This window comes from Solanum stenotomum, chromosome 2, assembly GCF_019186545.1.
Source record: "Solanum stenotomum isolate F172 chromosome 2, ASM1918654v1, whole genome shotgun sequence".
In the NCBI taxonomy this organism is placed as follows: Eukaryota; Viridiplantae; Streptophyta; class Magnoliopsida; order Solanales; family Solanaceae; genus Solanum; species Solanum stenotomum.
In genome coordinates this window covers 68,673,695-68,698,116 of record NC_064283.1, presented here as the reverse complement: position 1 = coordinate 68,698,116, position 24,422 = coordinate 68,673,695, and the positions used below count along the sequence as shown (strand labels likewise).

At 37.2% G+C, this 24,422-nt stretch overlaps 1 protein-coding gene across 4 annotated transcripts; it reads left to right on the top strand.

The window, feature by feature from the left end:
• Positions 1-258: 258 nt before the first annotated feature.
• LOC125854598 (pre-mRNA-processing protein 40C) lies at positions 259-23,739 on the top strand. 4 transcript variants are annotated; one of them, XM_049534176.1, is made up of 17 exons: positions 259-401; positions 5,010-5,253; positions 5,337-5,489; positions 7,287-7,487; positions 7,674-8,307; positions 8,414-8,577; positions 9,488-9,525; positions 11,207-11,285; positions 12,047-12,517; positions 13,764-13,847; positions 16,516-16,656; positions 17,496-17,602; positions 18,905-19,028; positions 20,050-20,193; positions 21,407-21,553; positions 22,006-22,128; positions 23,374-23,739. In XM_049534176.1, the coding sequence occupies exons 2-17, from the start codon at positions 5,014-5,016 to the stop codon at positions 23,644-23,646; spliced, it is 3,123 nt and encodes a 1,040-aa protein (XP_049390133.1). In that variant the 5' UTR covers positions 259-401; positions 5,010-5,013; the 3' UTR covers positions 23,647-23,739. The 4 variants fall into 4 exon arrangements, with proteins under 4 accessions (XP_049390133.1, XP_049390135.1, XP_049390136.1 ...); XM_049534178.1 differs by having other exon boundaries at positions 5,007-5,253; XM_049534179.1 differs by having other exon boundaries at positions 263-401; positions 4,921-5,253; positions 7,680-8,307.
• The last annotated feature ends 683 nt before the right edge of the window (positions 23,740-24,422 follow it).

The window sequence follows — 24,422 nt, the reverse complement described above, 5'->3', positions numbered from 1 at the left end:
CAAAGTGTTTAATAGCAATACATTATCATATATAAACATTCATTTAACTTGAAGTCAATTAATATCTTTGTCTTTCAACTTTAGCAATGCACAAGTATGCACTCGTTTTTTCCTGATAATTGCTATATCTGCACAATCAAATTGAAGGACCTAAATGTCAATTGAAATCAAATCTATCGTAACATACTATAATTTAAGTGTCTAATTAAAATTTATCACAATTTCAACCTAATTTTTAAAAATTAAGTGTATATTCATGTTGCTTTGCCCCAATTCTTCTGCAAAAAGCCCTGATCCTTCACATTTCGTCTCCTCACTCGCACAGCGGGCCGTATCTCTGCATGCCATTTCTCCGTCAATTCAACCAATCGCTCAGTTCCTCTCACTCTCCGTGTTCACAGGTACCCTTTCTCGCTCTATGTTTTTGCTTATAGTTTTCTTTCTCTAAGCATTTCCGTGCCTGAGCTTGAACAGCAACAGATATGCATTCGTCATATGGCTGTAGTTTTTTTTTTTTTTTTTGGTGCAACTACTAGTATAACCCTAGCTATGGGACTTGAAATGGGTGTCGGTGAAATTGTGTAAAGCTCTTTAATTTGTAGTGTTTGTTAGGAGACTTGGTATGCCCTACCGAATGAGAACGATGTGTGAGATTTCGGTAACCCCGTTAATTTGGCAGTGTTGGAAAGAAATAAGCTCGAGTGAAACTGAATGGATATGTAGAACTTCAACTAGTTCGAGATGAGGTGTGGTTGATTAATTGATGAGCTTCGGTTAAAAAGCCTCAATTAGTACCCTTTCTCATTCTCTGTATCTTGCTCTTTGTTTCCACTTATAGTTCCGTCTCTAAATATCTTCGTGCTTGAGCTTGAATAGCAACAGATATGCATTCGTCATATGGCTGTATTTTTTTTTAAGTGTAACTAATAGTATAACCCTGGCTATGGGACTTGAAATGTGTGTTGGTGAAATTGTGTAAAGCTCTTTAATTTGTAGTGTTTGTTATTGGAAGTGTTGAAAGAAATATGCTCAAGTGAAACTGAATGGATGTGTAGGACTTCAACTAGTTCGAGATGAGGTGTGGTTGATTTATTGATGAGCTACGGTTAGAAAGGCTCAATTAGTACCCTTTCTCATTCTCTCTATCATGCTTTATGGTTCCTCTTGTAGTTTTTTCTCTCTATTCAGTGCCCAACATCTCCAAGCTTGAATTTGAATGGCAACATATATGCATTCGTCATATGCCCCTTGCTTTTTTTTTAGTATAACTACTATAACCCTAGCTATGGGACTTGAAATGGGTGTTGGTGAAATTGTGTAAAGCTCTTTAATTTGTAGTGTTTGTTAGGAGACCTGGTACCGAATGAGAATGATGTGTAAGATTTTGGAAACCCCCTTAATTTGCCAGTGTTGGAAAGAAATATGCTTGAGTGAAGTTGAATGGACATGTAGGACTCCAACTAGTTTGAGATGAGGGGTAGATTGATTGATTGATGAGCTACCGTAAAAAAGTCTCAATTAGTACCCTTTTCCTCACTCTCCCTACTTGCTCTATGTTTCCAATTATAGTTCTGTCTCTAAACATCTCCATGCTTGAGCTTGAATAGCAACAGATATGCATTCGTCATATGGCCATAGTTTTTTTTAGTATAAGTACTATAACCCTAGCTATGGGACTTGAAATAGGTGTTGGTGAAATTAGGTAAAGCTCTTTAATTCGTTGTGTTTGTTAGGCCTTGGTATGCCCTACCAAATGAGAATGATGTGAAAAGATTTTGGCAACCCCCTTAATTGCCAGTGTTGGAAGAAATAAGCTCGAATGAAACGGAATGGACCTGTAGGACTCCAACTAGTTCGAGATGAAGCGTAGTTGATTGATTGATGAGCTATGGTAAAAAAAGCTCAATTAGTTTCTTCTCATATCCACATAAAAGATTTAAGTTCACTTACTTAGCACTGTTAATGTAACATGACAGTAGTAATTGATTTGCTTGAGCTGAGGGTCTTCCCGAAATAGCCTCTCTACCTCAGAGAGGTAGTGGTAAGGCCTGCGTACACTCTACCCTTCCCAGACCTCATTTTGTGGGATTTCATTAGGTTTGTTGTTGTTGTATAATATAAGAATAAACTGGAATAGAGCGGAAGGACTCATGTTGCCGACCTGAACTAATTTGGTGTCGAGGAATAAAATCTTTTGTATGGAAATTTATATTTAAATTCACAGCATATTTTGAATTGATGTAGAGAAAAAAGAGGGATTGAAGAATTAAATATCAGATGTGGAGGTTTTTTTTGTATTTCACTTGCTTAGTACTGTTAATTTCTATGCCGTTTAACTGGACTAAAACGGCGCCCTAACCACATCTCTTTTTGTTATATGTTACATGCTTTATGTTGCATGTCTAAGCCATATTCCTTTATGGATCTCAAAGCTATATGTATGCTATTAATGAAAGCGATACAAGTAATTTCAAATTGTTCAGTAATGGAACAAAATGATCCCCAATACACCTATGGTGTGACCTAGTTGTCAATAAAGTGGGTGCAAACCTGGGAGACCATGGTTCAAGTCTCAATAGAGACAAACACCGCTATTGATTTCTTCCCATTTGCCTAAGCTTCCGTCGACAGAGTTACCAATACTTGTGTTGGTGGAGGTAACATCTACGTGATATAATAGTCGATGTGCATGCAAGCTAACCCGGACATCATCATTATGAAATATGGGTCCAAATAGAAGGAATTGACATAGAGAACTGGTACAGTTGACCTCATCTAGTGCAAAGTTGAGGCTCAGTTATTTTTTTGGTGAATTAATTAAATTATATTAGAACATCAAGGAGATGCAATGGTTACAACTAAGATCAAAGTTGCTTCAAACATGAAAATAACATGAAGCTAACTGTGCAAAAACCTGTAAAGCAGCCAAAAAGATAAACCCCCTTAAACTCTACTGTGCTAGAGTGAGGGAGCTAACAAAATCCAAAAAAATTATCCATAGTTTTTACAGGGGAGAGAAGGTGCCAATTATAAAGCCGAACTAAACACCTAATCTTAATGGTTCTTAAGGGATTGATATTCCATCAAAGCATTTGCAGTTTGGGGCTCAGTTAATTGATCGACTCGTATGCATATAATATACAATAACAACATCATACCCAATGAAATTCCACAAGTGAGGTCTAGGGAGGGTAGAGTCTACACAAACCTTACCCCTACCTCATAGAGGTAGAGAGGCTGTTTTCGGAGGACCCTCGGCTCAAGTACAACAAATCAAAGTGGGTATGAAATGGAAAAAGACAGTGAAAAAAAACCTAACAACTAATAATATGCATATAATATAAAGATAATATTAGACACAGAACATTATAATTGATAAATTGAATTTGAGAGAAAGGAAAAAGAGGGGGTGGGGGGGAGGGAGGAAGTAAACTTCTGACTCTAAACAACAAAGTTAAACTTTTGTTATGCTTGTGCAGAAAATAGTGAAATGAAACCCTTGAGAAAATATTTTCCCACTCTGCTAAGTGAAATTTCTTTCCCTCCTTCCCTTCCTAAAAGAGAATTCTCATTGTATTCTCCAATTTGTAATAACTCTTGCAGGCATACAAAAGAGAAATGTAAAATATGTGGTAATGTGGAAATTTGAGGGGATCAACTTAAGTTGTGTAGGATTCCGAAACTGCAATCTTAAACTATGTACATGTGAAATATGTACCCTAAATGTTGTACATTGTGGGGTCGTTTGGTAGGATGTATTACAGAAAATAATACATGTATTAGCTTTGATATAACTAATCCCTTGTTTGGTATACTTTTTTAACATATGTATATTTAATACAAGTATTAGTTTGTATTAGTTATACTTCCTAGTTGGTATTATCCTATGTATAACTAATACACATCAAGCCATGTTACTGGTGGGAGGTGACATGTATCCTGTGGAATTAGTCGAGGTGCGCAAAAGCTGTCCAGGACACCATGGTCATAAAAAAAAATCTTAGCTTAACTAATCCCTACATTACTAATTCTTGGATTTCTAAGACACTCTCTTCAGTACTATTCTCATACACACTAGCAAACAACCCCCATGTGATGTAAGATGTTTGTGCCTACATTAAAAAAGGATTTTTTTCCTTTGATCAATTTTAACCAGATTTAGAAATGTAGATGGAAACACGTCAGGAAGAATGTTTATTTTGTCCGCACGAAGATAAGTTGATCAAGATGAATAAAGAAAGTTCAAAATTAGTTGCAAAACATAATTACATGTAATTTTTCTTCTTTTATTTTGGCTATGACTGCCTCCCTCCTTCTCTAATTGTCTCTTCGAACTGTAACTAGTGTTTCCCTTTTACACAGAATGTTTACCCATATACTTTTCACTTGTATGATTGATAGCGGAATCCTGTCAAAAAAAAGTTGATTATGACAAGCATTTCATCTTCACAATTGTCAATAGTTACCATTAAATTGAGTAAAAGATAATGAGATATTGTTGAGTCGTATGTCAATGGGAATCCCTTTGTTCCCATTTTAATTTATGTTTTTTCACTTTTCAAGGGTCAATTTGGCCAATATTCTGTGTGAGTCACATCTAATTTTTCTTTGAGAATATGCTTTTAGAGACTTGTAAACTTCATGGAAACTATTATAAGTCGCATACTGTTGCATTTCAAAATGTTTTGTGAAATAGTATGAATCAGTTTAACTCTGGGAAATCGAAAGTAACCATCACCCTGCAGCAGAGAGAATGTCTTCTTAAGTGGATTTGTATTTACTTTGTTGTTGCATTCCATTATTATAGAAGACCTTCTTAATCTTTTCCTGGAACTTCTCTCTCTCTTAAATTTGAAATAAAACATTTTCTTTTTATACCAAAAAACTACAAGTACATAAATTTGAAATAAAATATGACAGGCCAACCAAATAGATGAAAGCAAAATAATTATCTCAAAGAAGCAGCACTAGAGGATCACTGTTTTTATTTCTTCAAGTAATTTTAGCAGTGAAATGGCATCCCCAGCTTGGCTCCCCCAGGAAACGCAGTCTTCAAGCTCACAGACATCTGTTATGAGTTCAGCCACTGGAGAACCAACTACAAGCTCTTCAACTCCAAATGCAGATTCAACTCAGGAAGCTGCCCAAGGGAAATTTATCTCCCCTCCTGGATATAGTGTTTGTCGGGCTTCTTTCTCTTATATGAATGCTAATGTCCCTTCTGGAAGCTCTCAACAGTTATCTTCAAGTCCTGTTAGTCAATCTTTGCATTTTATGTTTTTGGAGATACAGTGGTTCATCTGGAGAGACTTCGAGTGACTTGGCTTTTGTTGCAGGTCATTCCATCAACTTCTGCAGGTTCTTCAGCATTGCTCCAACCTCCCATTCCTGGCCAGTCTGCAAATGTTGGCTCTTCATTTTCATACAACATTTCACAAACTGATAACAATTTCTCCAGTGGCCTACAGTTCTCGTCTAGCACCTTGAGGGTTAGTTTCCTTTGATTGATGAAAGTAATATTACATCATACATTTTGGCTGACATGTATTAATAGAATGGGTTACATGTATTCAGTGTTTACTTTGGGGATGTTTCCACATCTAGATGTCATACGAAGACTACTGTTTTCTATTGCGTAGCCGTGCCAATTATAGTGGCCAGTTTATGTAACATATGGTATATTAGATCAGGTAAATGTACAATGGGAAAACTAACATTGGATCTGCTCGTGAGAAGCCTGAAGCTGAAGTGGAATCTTTCACCCTGTAGGTTTGCAATTATCAGAGTTGAAGTAAGTGAAGTTGGCTAAAATCATAGTGTGTAGGATTGTGAAGAACATGCTGTGCACTTTAGGATGTGTAGTCTAAGTCCATACAGGAGAACAATATTTGGAAGGTATGCTAGGGCTGGAACAGTGGCAAATACTGGATAGGAGGTCTTTTCCTTTTTTTTTTTAAAAAGGGAAATGAGTAACTGACATGTTTTAGGAATTTCTCCTAGACACCCTTTGCATTGTACCTGGGGTTTCATTTGGTTAGAATTGCATCCTACAATTCAGGAAGAACATAACTGTTGTCTACGGTGGTCAGTTTGGAAGAAAAGGAATGGTAGATGTTTTGAAAATAGATCCAATTCCATTCACAAGGTCAAATGGAATTGTATAGAGGCCCTTCAAAGTTGGGAAGAAGTTGGGGTTCTGGCAAGAAGCAGATGTAGATGGAGAATCATACCGGCCAGCATATGGTGGACAATCTGGAAGGAGAGAAATTCTAGGTGTTTTGAGAACATAGCAAATAGTATAGAACAAATCAAATTGAATTGTATCTTGATTCTTATGTTTTTGGTGTAATCAGATTCGGTCTAATGATCCTGTATCTATTATTGATGTGTTAGATTCATTATAGATATGGGATCATAGCATCTGGATTTACTTGTAAATATGGCCCTAGTACAGCCCATGCATTGATCTGTTTCTATCAATAGACACAAAGTTACCAGTTTCAAAAAAAAAATGGAATTGTATAGTATCCTTACTTTTTTGGTGTAAACAGTTGTGTATAGTTGATACAGACCAGATTGTAGATTTGATAGGAAGCTTGTAACTGACACTTTTGGTGGTGACCAGCAAGCCCTTAATGCTGAAGAATACAATCTTACCAGTTTCAAAAAAATATATCAAATTACATAGAAACTTTACAAGGACATTTGCAGATTTCTAATCTACTTAAAAGGTACCTATTGGTTTTGCATTTTAATTTGTACATCGCTTAAGAAGATAAGAGTTAACAAATCCAAAATGCTAGAAGTCCTTGTTTGCTTTATGCTTTTACCGTTCTGGTGCTATAATTTAGTAAGTTCATTTCTGTAATATATCCTATGAAGCTATGTCTATAGGTGTGATTTAGCTTTTAAAGCAGTTGGCAGCTCTGTTCAATCAACTCTAAAGACAATATGTTGCTTTCTTTCGGAATGCCCTTTGTGTTGTGTTCTATGAAGGGCTGCTTTGAAATATCTGTTACTCTTTGCTCCCTTCATCCGCTACTGTTGGCAAGTGTGAGGGCTGCACTGTTCTATTTGGAATATTGCTTTGTTGAAGTCTTAATCTTGTTTAGGAAGTCTGAGTCATCATTTGTGGTGATTGACCTTTGCACTAATTATGAAAATTGTATTCATGGATTTTCTTAGGATTCTCCCTTGTCTTTGAGAGAGTGCTATTTTTTTTAAAAAAAAGTTCTCTTTTTGCTGGCGTTGGTGCGTGTCTGACAAGACCTATCTGTTTGTGGCAGCCTGCTGCTCCTGATCATTCTGTGGATGTAAAGAATGCATCTCCTGCAGCATCATTACAGCCTCCTCTTCCTCTGGTGTCCACAAGGTTGAGCTCATTCATGCCTGGAACTGCAGCAGCTGCAGGCCCCTTGATAAGTGGTTCAAACTTGTCTTTCAATGGAGGTCCTCAGATGATGCAGACAGATCAAACAATGAAACCTGTATGTGTTACACTGTGTCTCTTGAAGTTTAAAGCATTACTTATGCCTGTTGAAGACTGGTCTAATATATATAAACTGAATGCAGAGCATTTTCTATTTTGAGCAATTGAAACAATTGATCATGACTTCATTTATTTCAAAAAAAACAATTGATCATGACTTCATAACTGATTGGTCTTATTCTAGTTGCAGAATAGACGGGTAGATGTTGCACAGGAAACAGGAGGAATGACTTCTGCAACTTTTGTTATGCATTCTGTTTCACAGGCTGTTCATATGAGTTCTGGTTCTTCGACAGCTGCATTTCCAACTTCTCATATGGGCTCTCCAAATATAATTAGAATGCCCCACGCACCTCAATTTCAGGTTCCAGCAGGAGTTCCTAGAAGTCCTGTTACTCCTGGTCTTGGTCCAGCTATACCTTCATCTTCCAATCTTACTGCTACAGCCTCACCCGGAGGTCCTTCTCTACCCTTGAGACCCAATGCGTCTCCTGTTCATGTTCTGGCCAATCCATCTGTTCAGCAACAAACATATTCTCCCTATTTTTCTCCAACTCCTATTGCTCCATCTCACCAGGGACCTTGGTTGCAGCCCCCACCAGTCACTACCATGCTAAGACCACCATTTCCATCATATCCTGCAGGTTTTGCTGTTCCCTTTCCTTTGTCAGCTACTGGTGCACCACTCTCTTCAGTGACATTGCCTGATACTAGACCTCCTGGTGTTGCCCCAGTGGCAGCTCCACCTGGAGTGCCGACTACTGCTAGCCAGTCAACCCATGCTTCAGGGTTGCAGCCAGAGTTACCTCCTGGAGTTGGTATGCATATAGTCCTTGTTAAGAAAATTCTTTTCTTTCAATATGCTTGCTATTTTTCCATTTTTTAGTTCACAGCATATGACATTATTTTTTTCCTCCCCTTCAGACAGCGGTGAGCATGTAAATGATGCTGACACAAAACAAGGAGCTTCAACTAGTGAACAACTGGAGACCTGGACTGCTCACCGGACTGAAACTGGAGCCATATACTACTATAATTCTTTGACAGGAGAATCTACTTACGAAAAACCTGCTGGGTTCAGGGGAGAGGTAGGTATATCACTTCTCTGTCTTTGAGCTTTAAGCAGTTGCATAATTTATAGGTGTCGTCTTCATTTCAATATGGGTAATGGCAATCTAGTACTGCAATTCTCACAAGATAATAGGTCAGGGCTATGTCTAAATGCTTTCACTAGCACACAGTACTTCATTTTTAATTTTTTATTGAAGAGCCCGCAGCTCTTCTAGATCTTCTCTGTCTCATGAACAGGTGACCTACTTCTTGTCCTTATCTTTTGCACATGAAGCACTAACTAACACATGAAATTTTCCTCTTCCTCAAATTCTGACCCCTAAGAATTACCCCCTCGCTGCTAGCCAGCTTAAGACACGCCTTCCTAGGTAACCCAGGAATCCATACCGAGAGATGAGGAAAGTTCGCCTCCTCCCCAGTTAGTAGCTTATCATAATAAGACTTTACAATGAAGACACCACTATTACCCTCCACCTACCTCCAATCATCAAGGTTTAACTGTGAGATATTTTTTTTGTGGGGCAACTTCATCAAACTCTGGAACTCTGCAATCTCTTAGTCTTGCAAGTTCCTCCTAAACCTCAAATTTTAATGAACTTCTCCATCCACAGTTTATTGACTTCTTTGGTGATGACTATCGTAGTTTAGAGTAAGCAAGAGTTGGAACTTTTGCTGAGATGATCATTTTTTGGCTTGGATATGGTTAATTTGGCTACAGGGTTGTGCTAGAAATTTTAATTGCATTTTGTATAGTAACATTGCTAGCAAAATTTAACTACAATGATCTGTCTGTGACATAGTTTGCCACTATTTCCCCCCTCTATCTATTAAAGCTTATTGTCTTCATTATTCACACACTTTACTTATCCATGCATGTCAATTATCTTTCATAGCACATGACAATGATGTTTTCCCCTTCTGGTGCAGCCTGGCAAAGTAGCTGCACAGCCAACTCCTGTTTCATGGTAAATTTTGATAGTATAATAACTTTTTGACTTGTACTATTGTATTTTGTGCTTCTAAATAAATTCATTATATTATATTAAATGAAGTAGCATGGTGAGTGAAGATTCATATAGTATAGCTGACCACAACTTGTTTGGGACTGAGGGTAGTTGTTTATTCATGTGAATGCACCCTCAGATCTAGTGGCTTATTTTACATGGCCTGACTGCTTACGTAAATATTTGCATACATGTGGTGTTCTTCAAGTGCACAAGCAAAAATGGTGATCTATTGGAGCACACATATTGATAATATAAATATTTTACCAGAAGTTTATATGCTAATGCTGGGAGGTTCATTGAATTGTCCCTTTTTAATTTGTTTATGTTGGTGAACACTTTTGAGCTTGGTCGATAATACTGGATCCATAGCCTTTGTAGCCTATAGAAAAAGACTACCCATTAACTGTAAATGAATGATAGTGGATAATATACATACAAGAATCTGTTCATGAGCTCAATGTACCATTGTGTTCCAGAGAAAATGTGCTACTTCTTGCATTCTCAGATTTTTAGGTTCCATGATTTATGAGGTTCTGTTCATGATGCTTCTCCTTTGTTTCTTTCCCATGCCATACATAAAGTACGCATTCTAGTTCAGCGGAGACAAAAAACACTAGGCGATTCTTCCCATCTTTCATAGCTTTGGTGGACAAAGTTACCTGATACCTATTGTTGGTGGGAGGTGGCAGGTATCCTTTGGAATTAGTCGAGGTTCGTGAAAGCTGGTCTGGATACCACGCTCATAAAAAAAGAAGTAAGCATTCTAGTTTCAGAATGAACATTTTAACTTGAAATCCAATGGAATAAAATTAAAATAAAGGACCATTCAGCCTGGATACGACTATGCAAAGAAAATGCTCAGCAGAAAGACAATCTTATCAAAATCAAAGAATGTTCAGCAAAAGGGTAAAATACAAGCCTCTTAGAACAACTAGTTATAACTGACTTTTATCCTTGTTATTCAAAGCACAATGTTAAGCTTCATAGTTCTGTAAGATCCCTGAGCAAGTCTTAATCAAGTGTACCTCTTGAACTGAGATTTGGCTTTTATCTGTTCTTCTCTTAGATCGACGCCAGTAATTAGCTGATACGTCAAACTTCATTACTTGCCTTTGTAATTATGTGAACAACAATATGCAAGAGAGATATCCCTTTATAATTGGATATAAAGTTAGTTTCTTCATCTACTCAATACTGGTATGGGTGTCTCTACAGAGGTTAGAAGGATGGATTACATTGAGTTGAATTCTCTCCGAGTCTCTGTCATAGAACTGATTAACAGTGGCACTGTCAAGAAGATTTGGTTGATAGTGTAGCCTAGGTTCTCGTGAAGGGGTCAGAAAATTTTGGATATGACATCTGTAAGGAGTATACTTCTCTTGGGTCATTCATGCCTGCCTGGTGTCAGAATACTACCTTGCTCTTGTCAGAGTAGAGTTGCTCCTTAGGAGCTTCAACGCTCATGTTTCATTGTGTAAATCTATTGCATGATAAGTTTATGTCGGTTTGTGTTGGATGGAAGCTTCTCTTCAAGCAAATGTTGGTTGATCTGTGTTGGTTCTTATTTGCAAGCGTCTTTAATACTGAAGGAAGCTTTACCAGCTCAACTAACTATTCTAACTTCTTCATTTACAATCAGGGAAAGGTTGGCTGGTACAGATTGGGCATTGGTTGCTACTAATGATGGACAAAAATACTACTACAACACAAAAACAAAGGTACGGTCAATCAGCTTATTCTTTTTCCTATAAAAATCTTTTGTTTTATTAGAGGTTTACACTCATTCATTTGTTTCATTTGTCATGCATTTTTATTTTTTTTTGCGTAGAATGGTCTGAGGTCTAAATTAGTCTATCAAATCATGTTAAGTGTTCTTTTTTCCCTTACCAGAAGTATTATCTATAACATTATCTTTGCAAACATAGTCTTAGATAAAATCTATTTGTTTGTTTCAAATAAATTCAAACCATGTATTTCTTACTTCAAATGATATAAGAAAGTAGCCCCTGCGCTTTGATGTAATGGTAAAAGCACATGATGTGTGGATTGGCTGCACATCACAAGTTTAAACCCTGCAATAATAGCCTTGTATTTAAGTGCAGAGGGGTAGAGGGATGGACATGGATTTCTCTGTTATAAAAGAGCTTTTGAAGGGATGAAGAATGACTATTTATATTTGAGGAATGACCTCCCATTCCTAGTTTATTTTTGGTGCACTAATGAAGGTTCAGTTTGTAGGGATTGGCTGTCGCACATAGAAAATCGTATTATGTTATAGATTTTCTGATATACTGCGAGATTTCCTATTATTAATAGAACTGTTTACTTTAAATAAAAAAAGTAAAAAATATATAGGTCCTTACTGATTAACGTGAGTTGTTCATTCTAGCACTGATTACATGGTGAATTAGTTCAAAGATTGTCTATGTAGCAGCTACTTTTTCTAATGTCTTTTCTCCTTGTATGCCTTTGTACCCAGTTAAGCAGCTGGCAAATTCCCAGTGAGGTGACAGAGTTGAAAAAGAAGCATGATGCTGATGCTTTGCAGGCTCAATCGCAATCAATCTTGAATGTTAACGAGTCTACTGAAAAAGGATCTGCTCCTATTAGTTTAAGCATACCTGCTGTTAGTACTGGTGGTCGTGATGCGACATCTCTAAGACCTTCATTAGTTCCAGGATCTTCTGCACTGGATCTTGTAAAAAAGAAGTTAATGGATTTTGGTGCTCCACTTGCTGTTTCTTCACCAGTCCCAGCCTCGTCAGGAGTAATATCATCTGAAGTAAATGGATCAAAAGCACTTGAATCTACAACCAGAGTTCCACAAAAAGAAAATAGCAAAGAGAAGTCAAAAGAAGCTAATGACAATGGCAATTTGTCCGAGTCCTCTTCAGATTCAGAGGACGATGAGAATGTACCAACCAAAGAAGACTGTATCATCCAATTCAAGGTCTTTTTTGAAGATTTTGTTACTTCATAAGCAAGTCTAGTTTTCTTTTTTCTTTTTCATGATTTTATGGCCTACATAAGTTTTATGCATACACAAGTACATTCATCTGTTTACTTTGGTTCTGTTTATATTTGTAGTTTATTTTTATTTTTTGTGCAAACAATTTATTTTGATACTAGTATGTTCTAGGTACTGGTTTCTAACTTGCTGTTGGGAAGAAAGTAAGACTTGGCCCATGCCTTTTCACCTACATCCTGGTGCTAGCACTAAAACCCTTTTCTTCTAAAACTTTTTCCATGACCCCTGTATCAATGTTCCTTCCAACACATGATTTGCCATGGTGTGGAAGCGATTAAATTTACACCTCCTTTTAGATATAGCGATTAAATGTTCACTATGTGTGGAGAGTGGAGACACATGTCCAACAAGAGAGACTGATAATTGATAAGATGGGAGTGCTGGACTGTATCTTATGAGAGATTGGTGATTAAGAAATCTGAATTTTAATTTTAAACCTAGCTCTACTTGGAAAATGGAGATCTCATAGGGAGGAGAATAGAATTATAGAGTGTAAATTTGGTGTGCGCTGACTTAGCTACATCATATGGGTCTTAGTGCACTGGCCTTTGTCCTCCCTGCGCATGGCGGGAGGTTATGCATTGAACTGCCCTTTTTAGACTTTGAATGGGGATGCAATGTGGTGGTGCAGTGTGAGAAACATCTAGGAAGTGGTGAGAGAAATTCCGTGTTTTCATATCTTGACGGTAGGAGATGGAACTAACTATTTGTTTTGGGAAGACACTTGGCAGGTGGAAAGGCTTCCAATGGCTTCCAATCTGATACAAAATAAACTTTTTACTGTCATGAATATGTTTGTGTTTTATGATTGTAAAAGTAGCTGTACTTCACTCTTTAGGGGGTTTGCACAAGCTGGAAATTGTCTCAGTTATATCCTTCTGTGGTTCTCCTTTCTATTTTTTTTTTTTGGGGGGGGGGGGGGATAAGTATTATCCTTCTGTATTATTTTTGATTCATATATCCTTCTGTAGTTCATTATACTTGGGCTTGTCTTTGAACACTATCCAGTGGCTCCTTTATTGTTGTTCAGTTAGCTTCTTTGCTGTAAGTACTCTAACAATGGTGTTTGGGCATACCATCATTTTGTCCCTTGCATTCAGTTGAATCTTTGCTTGATGAGTCTTGCTCTTTTTGGTCTAAATGTATCCCATGCGTGTGAAATTTCCAGGAGATGCTGAAGGAGCGTGGAGTAGCACCATTCTCAAAGTGGGAGAAGGAATTACCAAAGATAGTATTTGATCCGCGCTTTAAGGTTTGTTGAAACTAAAGACTTTATGTGAGACTTAGTGGCCTTTTCTTCACCTCCTAAAAGACAGGTTTATCTCTATAAATCGTACATCTCCTAGACTGCAATTTATGAGCTCCATCCTCTTAAGGAATGCAGTGCTTGTTTGGGTTGTATGTGGGAATTGTAATGGGAATCCAATGCTTAGGTACTGGGTGGTTCAGACTTTGGTTTATCATCCATTTAACTAAGGTCCTCTTTTTTTTTTGTCAAAAGCTATTTGTCATTCAAAGTAGGCAGAAATTGAAAGATACAAACCAAATTTTAAAAGTGAGATTAGAAGAGTTGTATATGTGGAGGACACCCTATCTCTAGGAAGCAGCAAGTTACACGAAAAGGTAATTTCATGTTTTGGAGCAGTGAAGAGTCTATTACAGAAGTTCTTATCATTGAGCCTTTCAAGCACTTCAAATGGCCCGTCTCCTATAGGCATCAACTTGGTCTTCCTCTTGTTCGGGAACCTCTCTTTTCGGAAGTCTAACGCACATCTCAAATGATCAACATGCTCATCCATATCTTTACTATACACTAAGATGTCATCTAAGTAAACTACCACAAACTTGCCAATAAAAAGTTCCATAACATGATTCATCAAACGCTTGAAAGAACTATGAGTGTTAGTGAGACCAAAAAGCATCACCAACCATTCATATAGACCAAATTTGGTCTTGACTGCCCTTTTTCCGCTCATCTCTGGGTTTCATCCAGATTTGATGGTAACCACTCCAAAGATCTATCTTAGAAAAGATATATGAACCACTCAACTCATCAAGCATGTCATCTAAAGGGGATTAGCGATATTTTACCGTAATCTTGTTGATGGCACGACGATCATCACACAAATGCCAAGTCCCATCCTTGTTGGGAACTAGTATGACCGGAACCACACTTGGGCTCATGTTTTCTCTCACAGCTCCTTTGTCAAGGAGCACCTCAACTTGTCTTTGAAGTTTCTGTATACTTGGGTTGCTTCTATAAGTCGCCTTGTTTGGTAATTGAGAACCCGGTACAAAGTCAATTTGGTGTTCAATCCCCCTAAGGGATGGCAATCCCTGTGGGAGCTTCTCGAGGGAACACATCCTCATAATCCTGCAAAAGATAAGAAAAAGGCCTAGGAAAAGAAGATGTTAATTCATTAGTATGGAAAGAGTAGTCCTTATGCATGATAAGAACCACCGGACCTTGCTCCTCAAATCTCCTTCCTAACCTCCTTTTAGCTTGATAAGAGGACCACCTTATCCCTCTCCTTAGGCTCCCTCTTTCTCTCACTCCCTCCTTAGGACTCTTCTCAGTTCTCACTATTTCCTACTTCCACAACATTGCCTTTCTCCCTTAGCTCCTTCATCTTTCGATATCCCTCACTAACTCAGCTCTGATACCAATTTGATCCAAGCAAAAAATAACAACGAAACCCTAAACTAAGAACAAGACAACAAATATAGATAGATTGACACAAGAATGAAAATAATTTGAAAAGCATAGCTCTTTGATAGCTAAAACATTCAATTAATGGAATCCAAAGAAGCACCTAAAGAAAATCTCAAGGGAATTGAATTCACCTCTCAAACAAGTAATAACAAGATACCTACGTGTTAAACAATGAGAACAATATCAATAATCATCAAAACATAGGTCTAAATGAGCTATTCTTGGCTATTTATAGTTGAGGCTAACTATTACATGAATATCCAGAAGTGGCACTTCAAAAATTGCTAAAATACCCCAAAAGGCATGACTTGTGGTGGACATATGGTCATATGTGACCATTTGCGGTCCGCACGTCGCTTGTTGCATAGGTGGTTGCACATTCAGGCCTGAATATGACAGTTTCCTGCTTCTGAGATACGACCTGATGTTCGGCCATATGTGTATTATGTGGCCCGTATGACTCCTCTGCTCCTGCCGTATCCTGAGTTATGGTGAATATACACCCTGTATGTTGATTATGTGAACCGTCCTCTGCTCCTCATGTTGAATCAGAACTCCTTCCTTCATCCATTTTGTCTTCCGAGGTGATCTTCATGATGTGGAATCCCTGGGATGGCATCAAAATGTGTTCAAGTGCCTCCATCTTCATGAGCAGTCCTTGCAGTGCTTGGAGATCCCAAGCTTGACTCCTTGTGAACGGCCTTGAGGCAACTTGACTTGCATCATTCCCCTTGATTGATATGGCTGATGAGCTTTTTGGTTCATAGATAAAGGAGATCACCACCCATACCTTCTACTAATGTAGAACAACCCAACATTGGATAAGCTAAGAACAGGATGTGACATGCTTTGACACAGTGATACCATGTTAAGAAAATGGACATTGGGTTCAAACTCAAAAGCTAGCTCATAAAATGAGGGTTGTCAATACCACATAGGGAGACCACAACCCATACCCCCAACCTATGTGGGTCATTCTAACAAAAACTACATTGTTGACATTGATTATCTGCAAGCTAATAACTCTGAGATCACTTCAAACTAGATGGTCTATTCATGAGAAATTATAGTAATATGTATATCCTCTTCCAGGTCCAGAGCTACCATATAAGCATTTATGCATAATCATGTTACCAGTTGTTTTTATAATCTCTTATTTGTGGTGCTTTCTTCATTACCTTCCTAAATAGTGGGTCTCCCTGTCCAGGCTATTCCGAGTTACAGTGCTAGAAAAGCTCTGTTTGAGCATTATGTCAAGACACGTGCAGATGAAGAAAGAAAGGAAAAGCGTGCAGCGCAGAAGGCTGCAGTTGAGGGCTTCAAGCAATTACTAGAAGAAGCAAAGGAGGTTTATCTTGTTACTAAGCTCTCTTTAGTTCTTTTCAGATGTAATCTCACAATATTCTTCTTCTAGTTTCAGTTTCAAAAAAATATTTTTCTACTGGTTCTTCCGTCACAGTGGAATATCTAATTTTTACTTGGTATGATTAAAATTTAATTTGCTTAAGATAGTTAAATGTCTAATTTATACGTGGCAAAAGTAGGGGGGGGGGGGGTTTGGTTTAAAGACAAGTTACTTTTGGGATTAGTTATGCTAGCATTAGTTATCCTGATATTATTTTTTTATTGACTGTTTGGTTTGTTGTATTAAAGATAACATTCATTGCACAAATTCTAAGAAGTTTGTCTTCTCAAAAAAAATTCTAAGAAGTTTGTTTACATAAATACTCTCCATTTTATTTAGTAGAAAAAGGGTTTGAGGGATCTCATGGGTATTTGTGTCATTTCATTGTTTTATTTTGGGATAATTAATCCTGGTACTATTATTCCATCCCCTGGCAAAGATAACTTAACCCAGTATGTATTACTAATTCTAACTTATCCTAGGGTTAGTAACCAAACAAGGGATAAGGCAGGACTTAATTTTTATCCCAAGACTATCTATGCTTGTCCAGCATACCAAACGACCCGTAGTAGTTTAAGGTTAAATGGGGAATTGGGATGAAACGAGTATATTTTGAAAGCATTATAAACAGTTTGGTATAAAGTAATATATGATATACCTTTCCTTGGAAAATAAGCATTCACTTCAGGGCAAAGGGAATAAATTGTTTCCAATTAAAGTTGAACTTTTTATTTGAACATGAAAATTTTAGGGCTTACACTGCTTGCTGAACTTATGTCCAGGATATCAACGAGGATACTGATTATCAATCATTCAAAAAGAAATGGGGTCATGATCCACGCTTCGAGTCCTTAGATCGAAAGGAGAGGGAAGTACTTCTGAATGAGAGGTATTAGTCAACTGGTTCAATCTTTGTTTAAGTTTCACTTGCTCTCTGTCGCTTATTTCCTAATATTTTTCTCATCTTAGCCTTAATAAATGACTTGATTTTTTATTTTTGACGCACTATTTTTGTACTCCCCTCCCCCTAGTTTAAAAAAACTTGACTTACATTCCTTTTTTGTCAAATCCTAGAATACTTAAATCTAACTTGTTAAATGGACGTCTTCCATAGGATAAACTAATACTACATTATATTATTGTAATTATTATGTGAGTCCTTAGTAGCTTTAAATGTCCAGACAGAACTTAATTTTCCTGCCATCTTCCACTTGAAGTGCAGAATTTGAAAGAACAGAATCCCATATGAACCCCTGATATATTACCAAATGCCATGGGAACTCTGGAAATATGGAATTGTAGTCCAGGGATTGAGAAAGTCATATGTTTTACTAGCAATTACAATTTTCCACAATGTTTCTACCTCTTGATCGAATCTCCAAAGCCACTTATGCAATAAACTAGTCCTATGAATCTTCAAGTGCTTGACACCAAGCCCCCCTGAATTCCTGTCTAAGGAAACAGTTTCCCACTTCACTTGGTTGAAGGATTTCTGTTCTCCATTCCTTGCCACAAGAAGTTCCTTTGATGCTTACCCAACCTCTTAGCCACTGATACAGGTAAGGCAAGAGGCTCATTGTATAAATAGGTATGGAACCAAACACACTATTGATGAACGAGAAGAATGAAAGTGATTGACACATGAGTTCCTAGAAGTGTAGCATTCAGGTTGCTTCGCCTAGAAGCACAGAAGCTTGTATTGCTCTCCCACAACCCCATTTTCACGGTTTAGGCTGCTCCCATTTTGCTCGCCGCTACTACGGGAATCACTTTTGTTTTCTTTTCTCCTAGCTACTAAGATGTTTCAGTTCGCCAGGTTGTCTCTTGCCTGCCCATGATTTTTATTTTTTTGGAAGGGGATGCGGTGGGGTGGGGTGGGGGGTTTGCACCATCTTTGTGAGTGTTCCACCTTTTTTTAGTTGATGATCTAAGAATTTGTAATGGTAACGTCTACCAAAAGAGATTTCGACAAGAAGAGACCTTTATTTTTGCTTTTGCAAGTTTGTGTTGCGACTATGCTAAGTTGCTGGAGGACTAATCAACGTAGTTAACATTCTCTGATCTTATTCTTTTGCTGGTCTGGATTTGTTTTTCTGCTTTTGGTTCGTGGCAATTCTAGTATGATTTTATGTATTTCCATTTTTCTTTATAATGATCCGGTTGTTTAGGCAAGATTGTATGTACTGTGTAGGGTTCTTCAGCTTAGGAAAGCAGCTCAAGAAAAAGCTCATGCTGTACGTGCTGCTGTTATATCTCAATTCAAGTCCATGCTTCGAGAACAAGGAGATATTACTTTAAATACACGGTGGTCAAAGGTAGGTTTATATGTTGAGATGTTATGATAAGAAAATATCAATATAAGTAGTTGTCTTGGAGATATTTTTACTTGCTTGCAAATTGATTACTTACTCTGCATTGGCATGCCTAGTTAAGATTGAAACTTGTAATGTTTATTGCTTAATTCTATATAGAGTAGTATGTGGCACCTGCAACTTCTTAGTTTTCTTGAGTTCTGTTACATTTTAACTTCCTTTTAATTATCTCAACAAACCTCCTTTCATGTTCTTAATACGGTGGAACATTCTGCATAACTCATGCCATGTTGAACTCCAATTCGTCTTTAAATCTACAATGCATCAAATTTATCAATAATTCCTTAACTTTGTGAAGTAAAACAAGAAGCCCATTTAAAGTTACCATTCTCAAAACAAAAAAAACAAAAAAAAAAACAAGAAGCCCATTACTTTAAAGTAAGTGGCACAGGTTTATGCTGGGTAGTGTCAAAATAATTTTGACTTCCCTAAGACAGAATATCTCATCATTTGTTTTATGAAATAATAAGTTTAGTGGATCGCACTCCGAGATCAATGTTTTTTACCTTAGAAAGTAAAAATAAAGGTAGCATCAACTTGAAAGAAAGGGCGTAGCGGAATAATAGAATTAAAAATCTTGCTCTCTGGAACGTTACCATTTTAAAAAAAAAATAATTTGAAAATCTTGCTCTCTGGAACTAAAATAATAGTCAAACATCAATTTGTATCCATTTGAATTAGATGATGAGTATCATGTCTGCAAATCAACAAGATAAAAATAATTTGTTCTTTGTTTCATTGTTTTATTTTCTCAATCAGTCCCCTATCATCTCTTCTTAAAACCAATGGAAGTTATGCTCGGGTTTCCAATATTCATATGGTTCTTGCAGTTTTGCCCATTTCTTGAAATGCTCATGGGGGGACAAAAACTACTTGCCCTTGTTTTGGTTTTGATGAATATTCTATATAAAGTTTAGTTTAAGTTTTTCTTTTCCCCTAAGTTGCAATTTTCTGCTGATATTAGGTGAAGGATAGCTTAAGAAGTGATCCTCGTTATAAGTCTGTTAAGCATGAAGACAGAGAGACTTTATTCAATGAGTATCTATCGGAACTGAAGGCTGCTGAACAGGAAGTTGCACGAATTGCAAAAGCAAAACATGATGAAGAGGTGAGTTCTTTTCCAACGAATACAACATTGCCATTCTACAAAAAAAGCTCTTCTTTTCCAATTTTTGGCACCTTGGTTTTCTTTGTTTATGCATTTCTTCTTTCGACTTGCTTTTTGTTATATTATTGTATGAAATATTGATTAGGATAATCCTAGTGTATTATCATATTATATCATTTTGGGTTTGTGTTCTCTCTCTCTCATATATATATGCACATGGTTTTCCTTTTTCGGTGGGGGAGTTTGATATCTCTTAACTGTCTTTCTAAAATATGGTTTTTAAATTTTTTCCTATTTACCTGTAACTAGTTATATACTGTAAATCTTAATGCGGAACTTAAGTGTACAGATAACACCTACGATTTGACTCTAACATGCAGCTAATTCCTTATCACCTCTCTCTTATTTACTTATCACGTAACCAGTTATGTCGTAAATCTTAATTTGGCACTTAAAACATACAGATAACACCTACATTTTGACTCTTAGAGCCCATTTGGATTGGCTTAAAAAAGTAGTTTTTAGAAAGCAACTCTTTAAAGTCAAACTTAAATGACTTTTAAGTCAAAAAATAAAAAGTAGGGAGAGTCGTACTTTTGACTTTTAAGTTATTTTAAATTTGCCAAACACTCCCAAAAGCTAAAAATGACCTAAAAATAAGTTTGACCAATTCCTAAGCGAATCCTAACAGGCTCTGAACATGTGGCTAATTCCTTGTCACACACCCCAACCTACCCCGTCCTCTCTCTCTTTTGACACATGCACACATATCATATATAGGGGTTAGAACTTTTAATGGCCGTTTGTAGAGAGGACAAACACTTAAAACCCTATATTCTTAGTTCTCTCTATCTCTCTTTGTCTTATGTTATTTCCCATGAATCCAAATGCACCTAGTTCCTCGAAGAAAATGCTGGAATCCAATTTGAACCTATCATTGAAAGAAAATGAATTTGCGCCTAACTCAATTCCAAAAGCTAGCTCATTGAGGTGAGAATTGCTCAAAACCGTACAAGGAGACAACTCATACGACCAAGATGAAACTCTTAACACCTCTTAACGTGCTGCGTAGGTCACCCCTTTCGGTAGTTTATTCATTTGTCTTTATTCAATGGTTGGCTTTTATCTCTGTCGATTCTGAAGTTTTGGAAAAATTTGAATGTAGTACACGAGGTTCTAAAAGATGTTAATGGTTATCTGCCTGACTTTTTAGGATAAATTGAAGGAAAGAGAACGGGCTTTGCGAAAACGTAAAGAAAGAGAAGAACAAGAAGTGGAGAGGGTGCGGTCGAAAGCTCGTAGAAAAGAAGCTGTTGAATCTTATCAAGCCTTGCTGGTTGAAATAATTAAGGATCCTCAGGTATTATCTTGTATAGACCCCAAAACTGTTACAAGGAAATATCTTAGAACGTATGTCACGGATCATATCCCGTTACTCGATTAGACTGTTTGTCTGGATAGTCAAGAACCTTGAAACATAACTTCTGCTTCATCTTAATAAGCTCATCAGCAGTTTACCTGCCTTCATCTTAATTAAGAAACAAAATTCAAAAGAACTTTGTTTGTTGCAAAGTCCATCCATTTTTACACGGGTGGTTTGCCTTCCTAAATTTAACTGTGTTGTAAATAGCGTTGCTCCTTGGTGCTCATCATTTATGTAGTTATAATTCTTGAGTTTTGGCTTTACTTCTACTAATGAAGTCTGGAAGAATTGTGTTTACTATGTGGTTAACTGTTGAAAAGGTCATTCCATTCTATTCTCTAGATGTCTATTTTCAAATTTTTGAGATATCCTTCTGCCTTGCACCCAAGGCTTCTTGGACAGAGTCAAAACCTAAATTAGAGAAGGATCCCCAAGGACGTGCAGCTAATCCTCATTTGGATCAGTCTGACTTGGAAAAGCTTTTCCGGGAACATGTGAAGGTGTTGTATGAGGTAAGATGCCTATTGTCTTTCTTTTTTAAGTTAATGTTATCCTTGTTATCTGCTTTTTAGGGGGAGTTGATACTTGCAAGAGTTGCTAATATTATCTAATCCGAGTTACTTGCATAACGTTGTGCAATTTCATAGAATTTGTTGTTCTATTTTTCCTGTATCTCATAGGATCAAGAAGCTCTTTTTTGTTCATATGAGATCGCAGAAAAAAAATAAGGTATATTTTTTTTATGACAAGAGAAGCCCGCAACCGCTACCCTTTGGGTGCGCATAGGATAAAACCTCCGCTCCTATGCAATAGCTCGCAAACCACATAGGAGAGGTAACCCGCACTAGACAAGCCCGGTGTGACGAGCTCAACCCAAAAGGCAAACCGCTTGCTTTCACTGGCAAGGGATTTCAAACTTGAGACCTCCAACATGGAAGTCCCAAGCCCAAACCACTGGGCCACCCCGAAGGATTTAAAAAAAAAGAAGGATCTTCCCTTCATCAATAATATCTTTTTTTTAGTTTGATAAAAATAAGATATTATTGATGAAGGGAAAAAACAACGGCAGTAGAAGAAGTGTACCAGAAAGTAGGAAAATTGGTTTTCGACAAAAGTCACCTGTCTTTTATACAAACAAGAATCGTGTGGGTGCACTAAGAAGCGATGAGGGGGGCAATAAGCTATTCCTCTAGTGTAAAAATCATTCTCTACTCAAAAGTTCTCCTTTTTCTCTCCCTGTAAATTTTCCACACAAGGGCTAGAAAAGCCACATCCAATGCCCATCATCTTCTTTTCGGACTTCTGAATGTCCAACTGAACATAACTTTCTTTACCTTGCATGATATCATCGAAGACTGAAACATCCCAGTATCAATCAGATATGATCACACACATGAAATTTTTTACTTCCCTCTGTCTTTCAAAATTGAAGATAGTACTAATTAATTCTTTGTTGAGTTTCTAAATTACAAGTGGTTTAAAATATTTTAAAGTATTGATAAGCTCTCCTCATAAGTTACTTAAAAATAATAAAGCTGTAATTGACGTGTGTAAGTACAGCATTTTCCTTTCATATCTGATTGTATGTGTTGTGTATCCCCCTTTATTGCTTGAAAATTATTAGCAGTTCGCATTATTCAAACTGACATGTGTATGGTTGTTTGCTTTAGTCCCTGTCATGCAGTTTATTTGTTTCATTGTTTATCAAGAAAATGTTATTCTTCTTTATTCTCATACTATATATTTTGGTTTACTAGCGGTGTGCACAAGAGTTTAAAGTTTTGTTAGCCGAGGTTATAACTGTTGAAGCTTGTTCACGAGAGACAGAAGATGGTAAAACAGTTGCAAATTCTTGGTCAACAGCCAGACAACTACTCAAAGGTGATCTCAGGTATTCAAAAATGGCAAGAAAAGATAGGGAAACCTTATGGCGCAGATATGTTGAGGATATTTATCGGAGGCAAAAGTCAACACTCGATGAAGCAGATAAGGCAAGAAGTAAAGGATCTTCTGATTCAAGGAGAAGGTGAAGCAAGCATTAATCCTCAACTATTTCGACCTTTCTCAGCCTTACGTCTAAAAGATCAAGAGTAGTAATCCTCAAGCATTTTAGCTTGATCTCAGAAAGCNAAACCTTATGGCGCAGATATGTTGAGGATATTTATCGGAGGCAAAAGTCAACACTCGATGAAGCAGATAAGGCAAGAAGTAAAGGATCTTCTGATTCAAGGAGAAGGTGAAGCAAGCATTAATCCTCAACTATTTCGACCTTTCTCGTCAAGAGTAGTAATCCTCAAGCATTTTTGCTTGATATCAGAACGCTGAGAGAAGATAGATTTGACAGGACATTCGTCTTTTAAGAGTGGCTAGGAAGCTTTCGCGGAGTACTTTTTGCCAGTTTATTTATCAATTCTAAGCCAGTGTTCAGAACTTTGTCAAAACTGATCATTCCTTGTAACCTTTTCATACCTAGGTGGTCATGTTGTAGATTTGATTTCTTCTAATTCCATGTATGTTGGAATTTGAGATCACAGCCAATTCTCTTTCGTAGTATTGCCTGATAAGATATGGAATACATGTTTGAATAGAATCAATCTGTTTTTCATTTGCCTTGAATGCTTGTGAGATCTTTGATTCCATAGAATTGAGTATTGTACTTCTCCTATTGAGGCCCAAAGAAGAGAAAAAGAAAAATATCTTTTGGTAGAAGTATCTCACTTGAAATGCAAGCGGAACTTGGTCACACCCAATCTTGACAAGCATCCATGGTTGATTTCATAGTTTTTCGCGGCAGACTCCTCTCCAA

What these genes read in the sequence shown, in the direction of transcription:
- LOC125854598 (XM_049534176.1), top strand. Translation starts at nt 5,014, where the DNA reads ATGGCATCCCCAGCTTGGCTCCCCCAGGAAACGCAGTCTTCAAGCTCA. An exon ending in CAGATCAAACAATGAAACCT is followed by an intron (nt 7,488 to 7,673) that starts GTATGTGTTACA and finishes GTCTTATTCTAG; the next exon opens with TTGCAGAATAGACGGGTAGA. An exon ending in TATTTGATCCGCGCTTTAAG is followed by an intron (nt 13,848 to 16,515) that starts GTTTGTTGAAAC and finishes CTCCCTGTCCAG; the next exon opens with GCTATTCCGAGTTACAGTGC.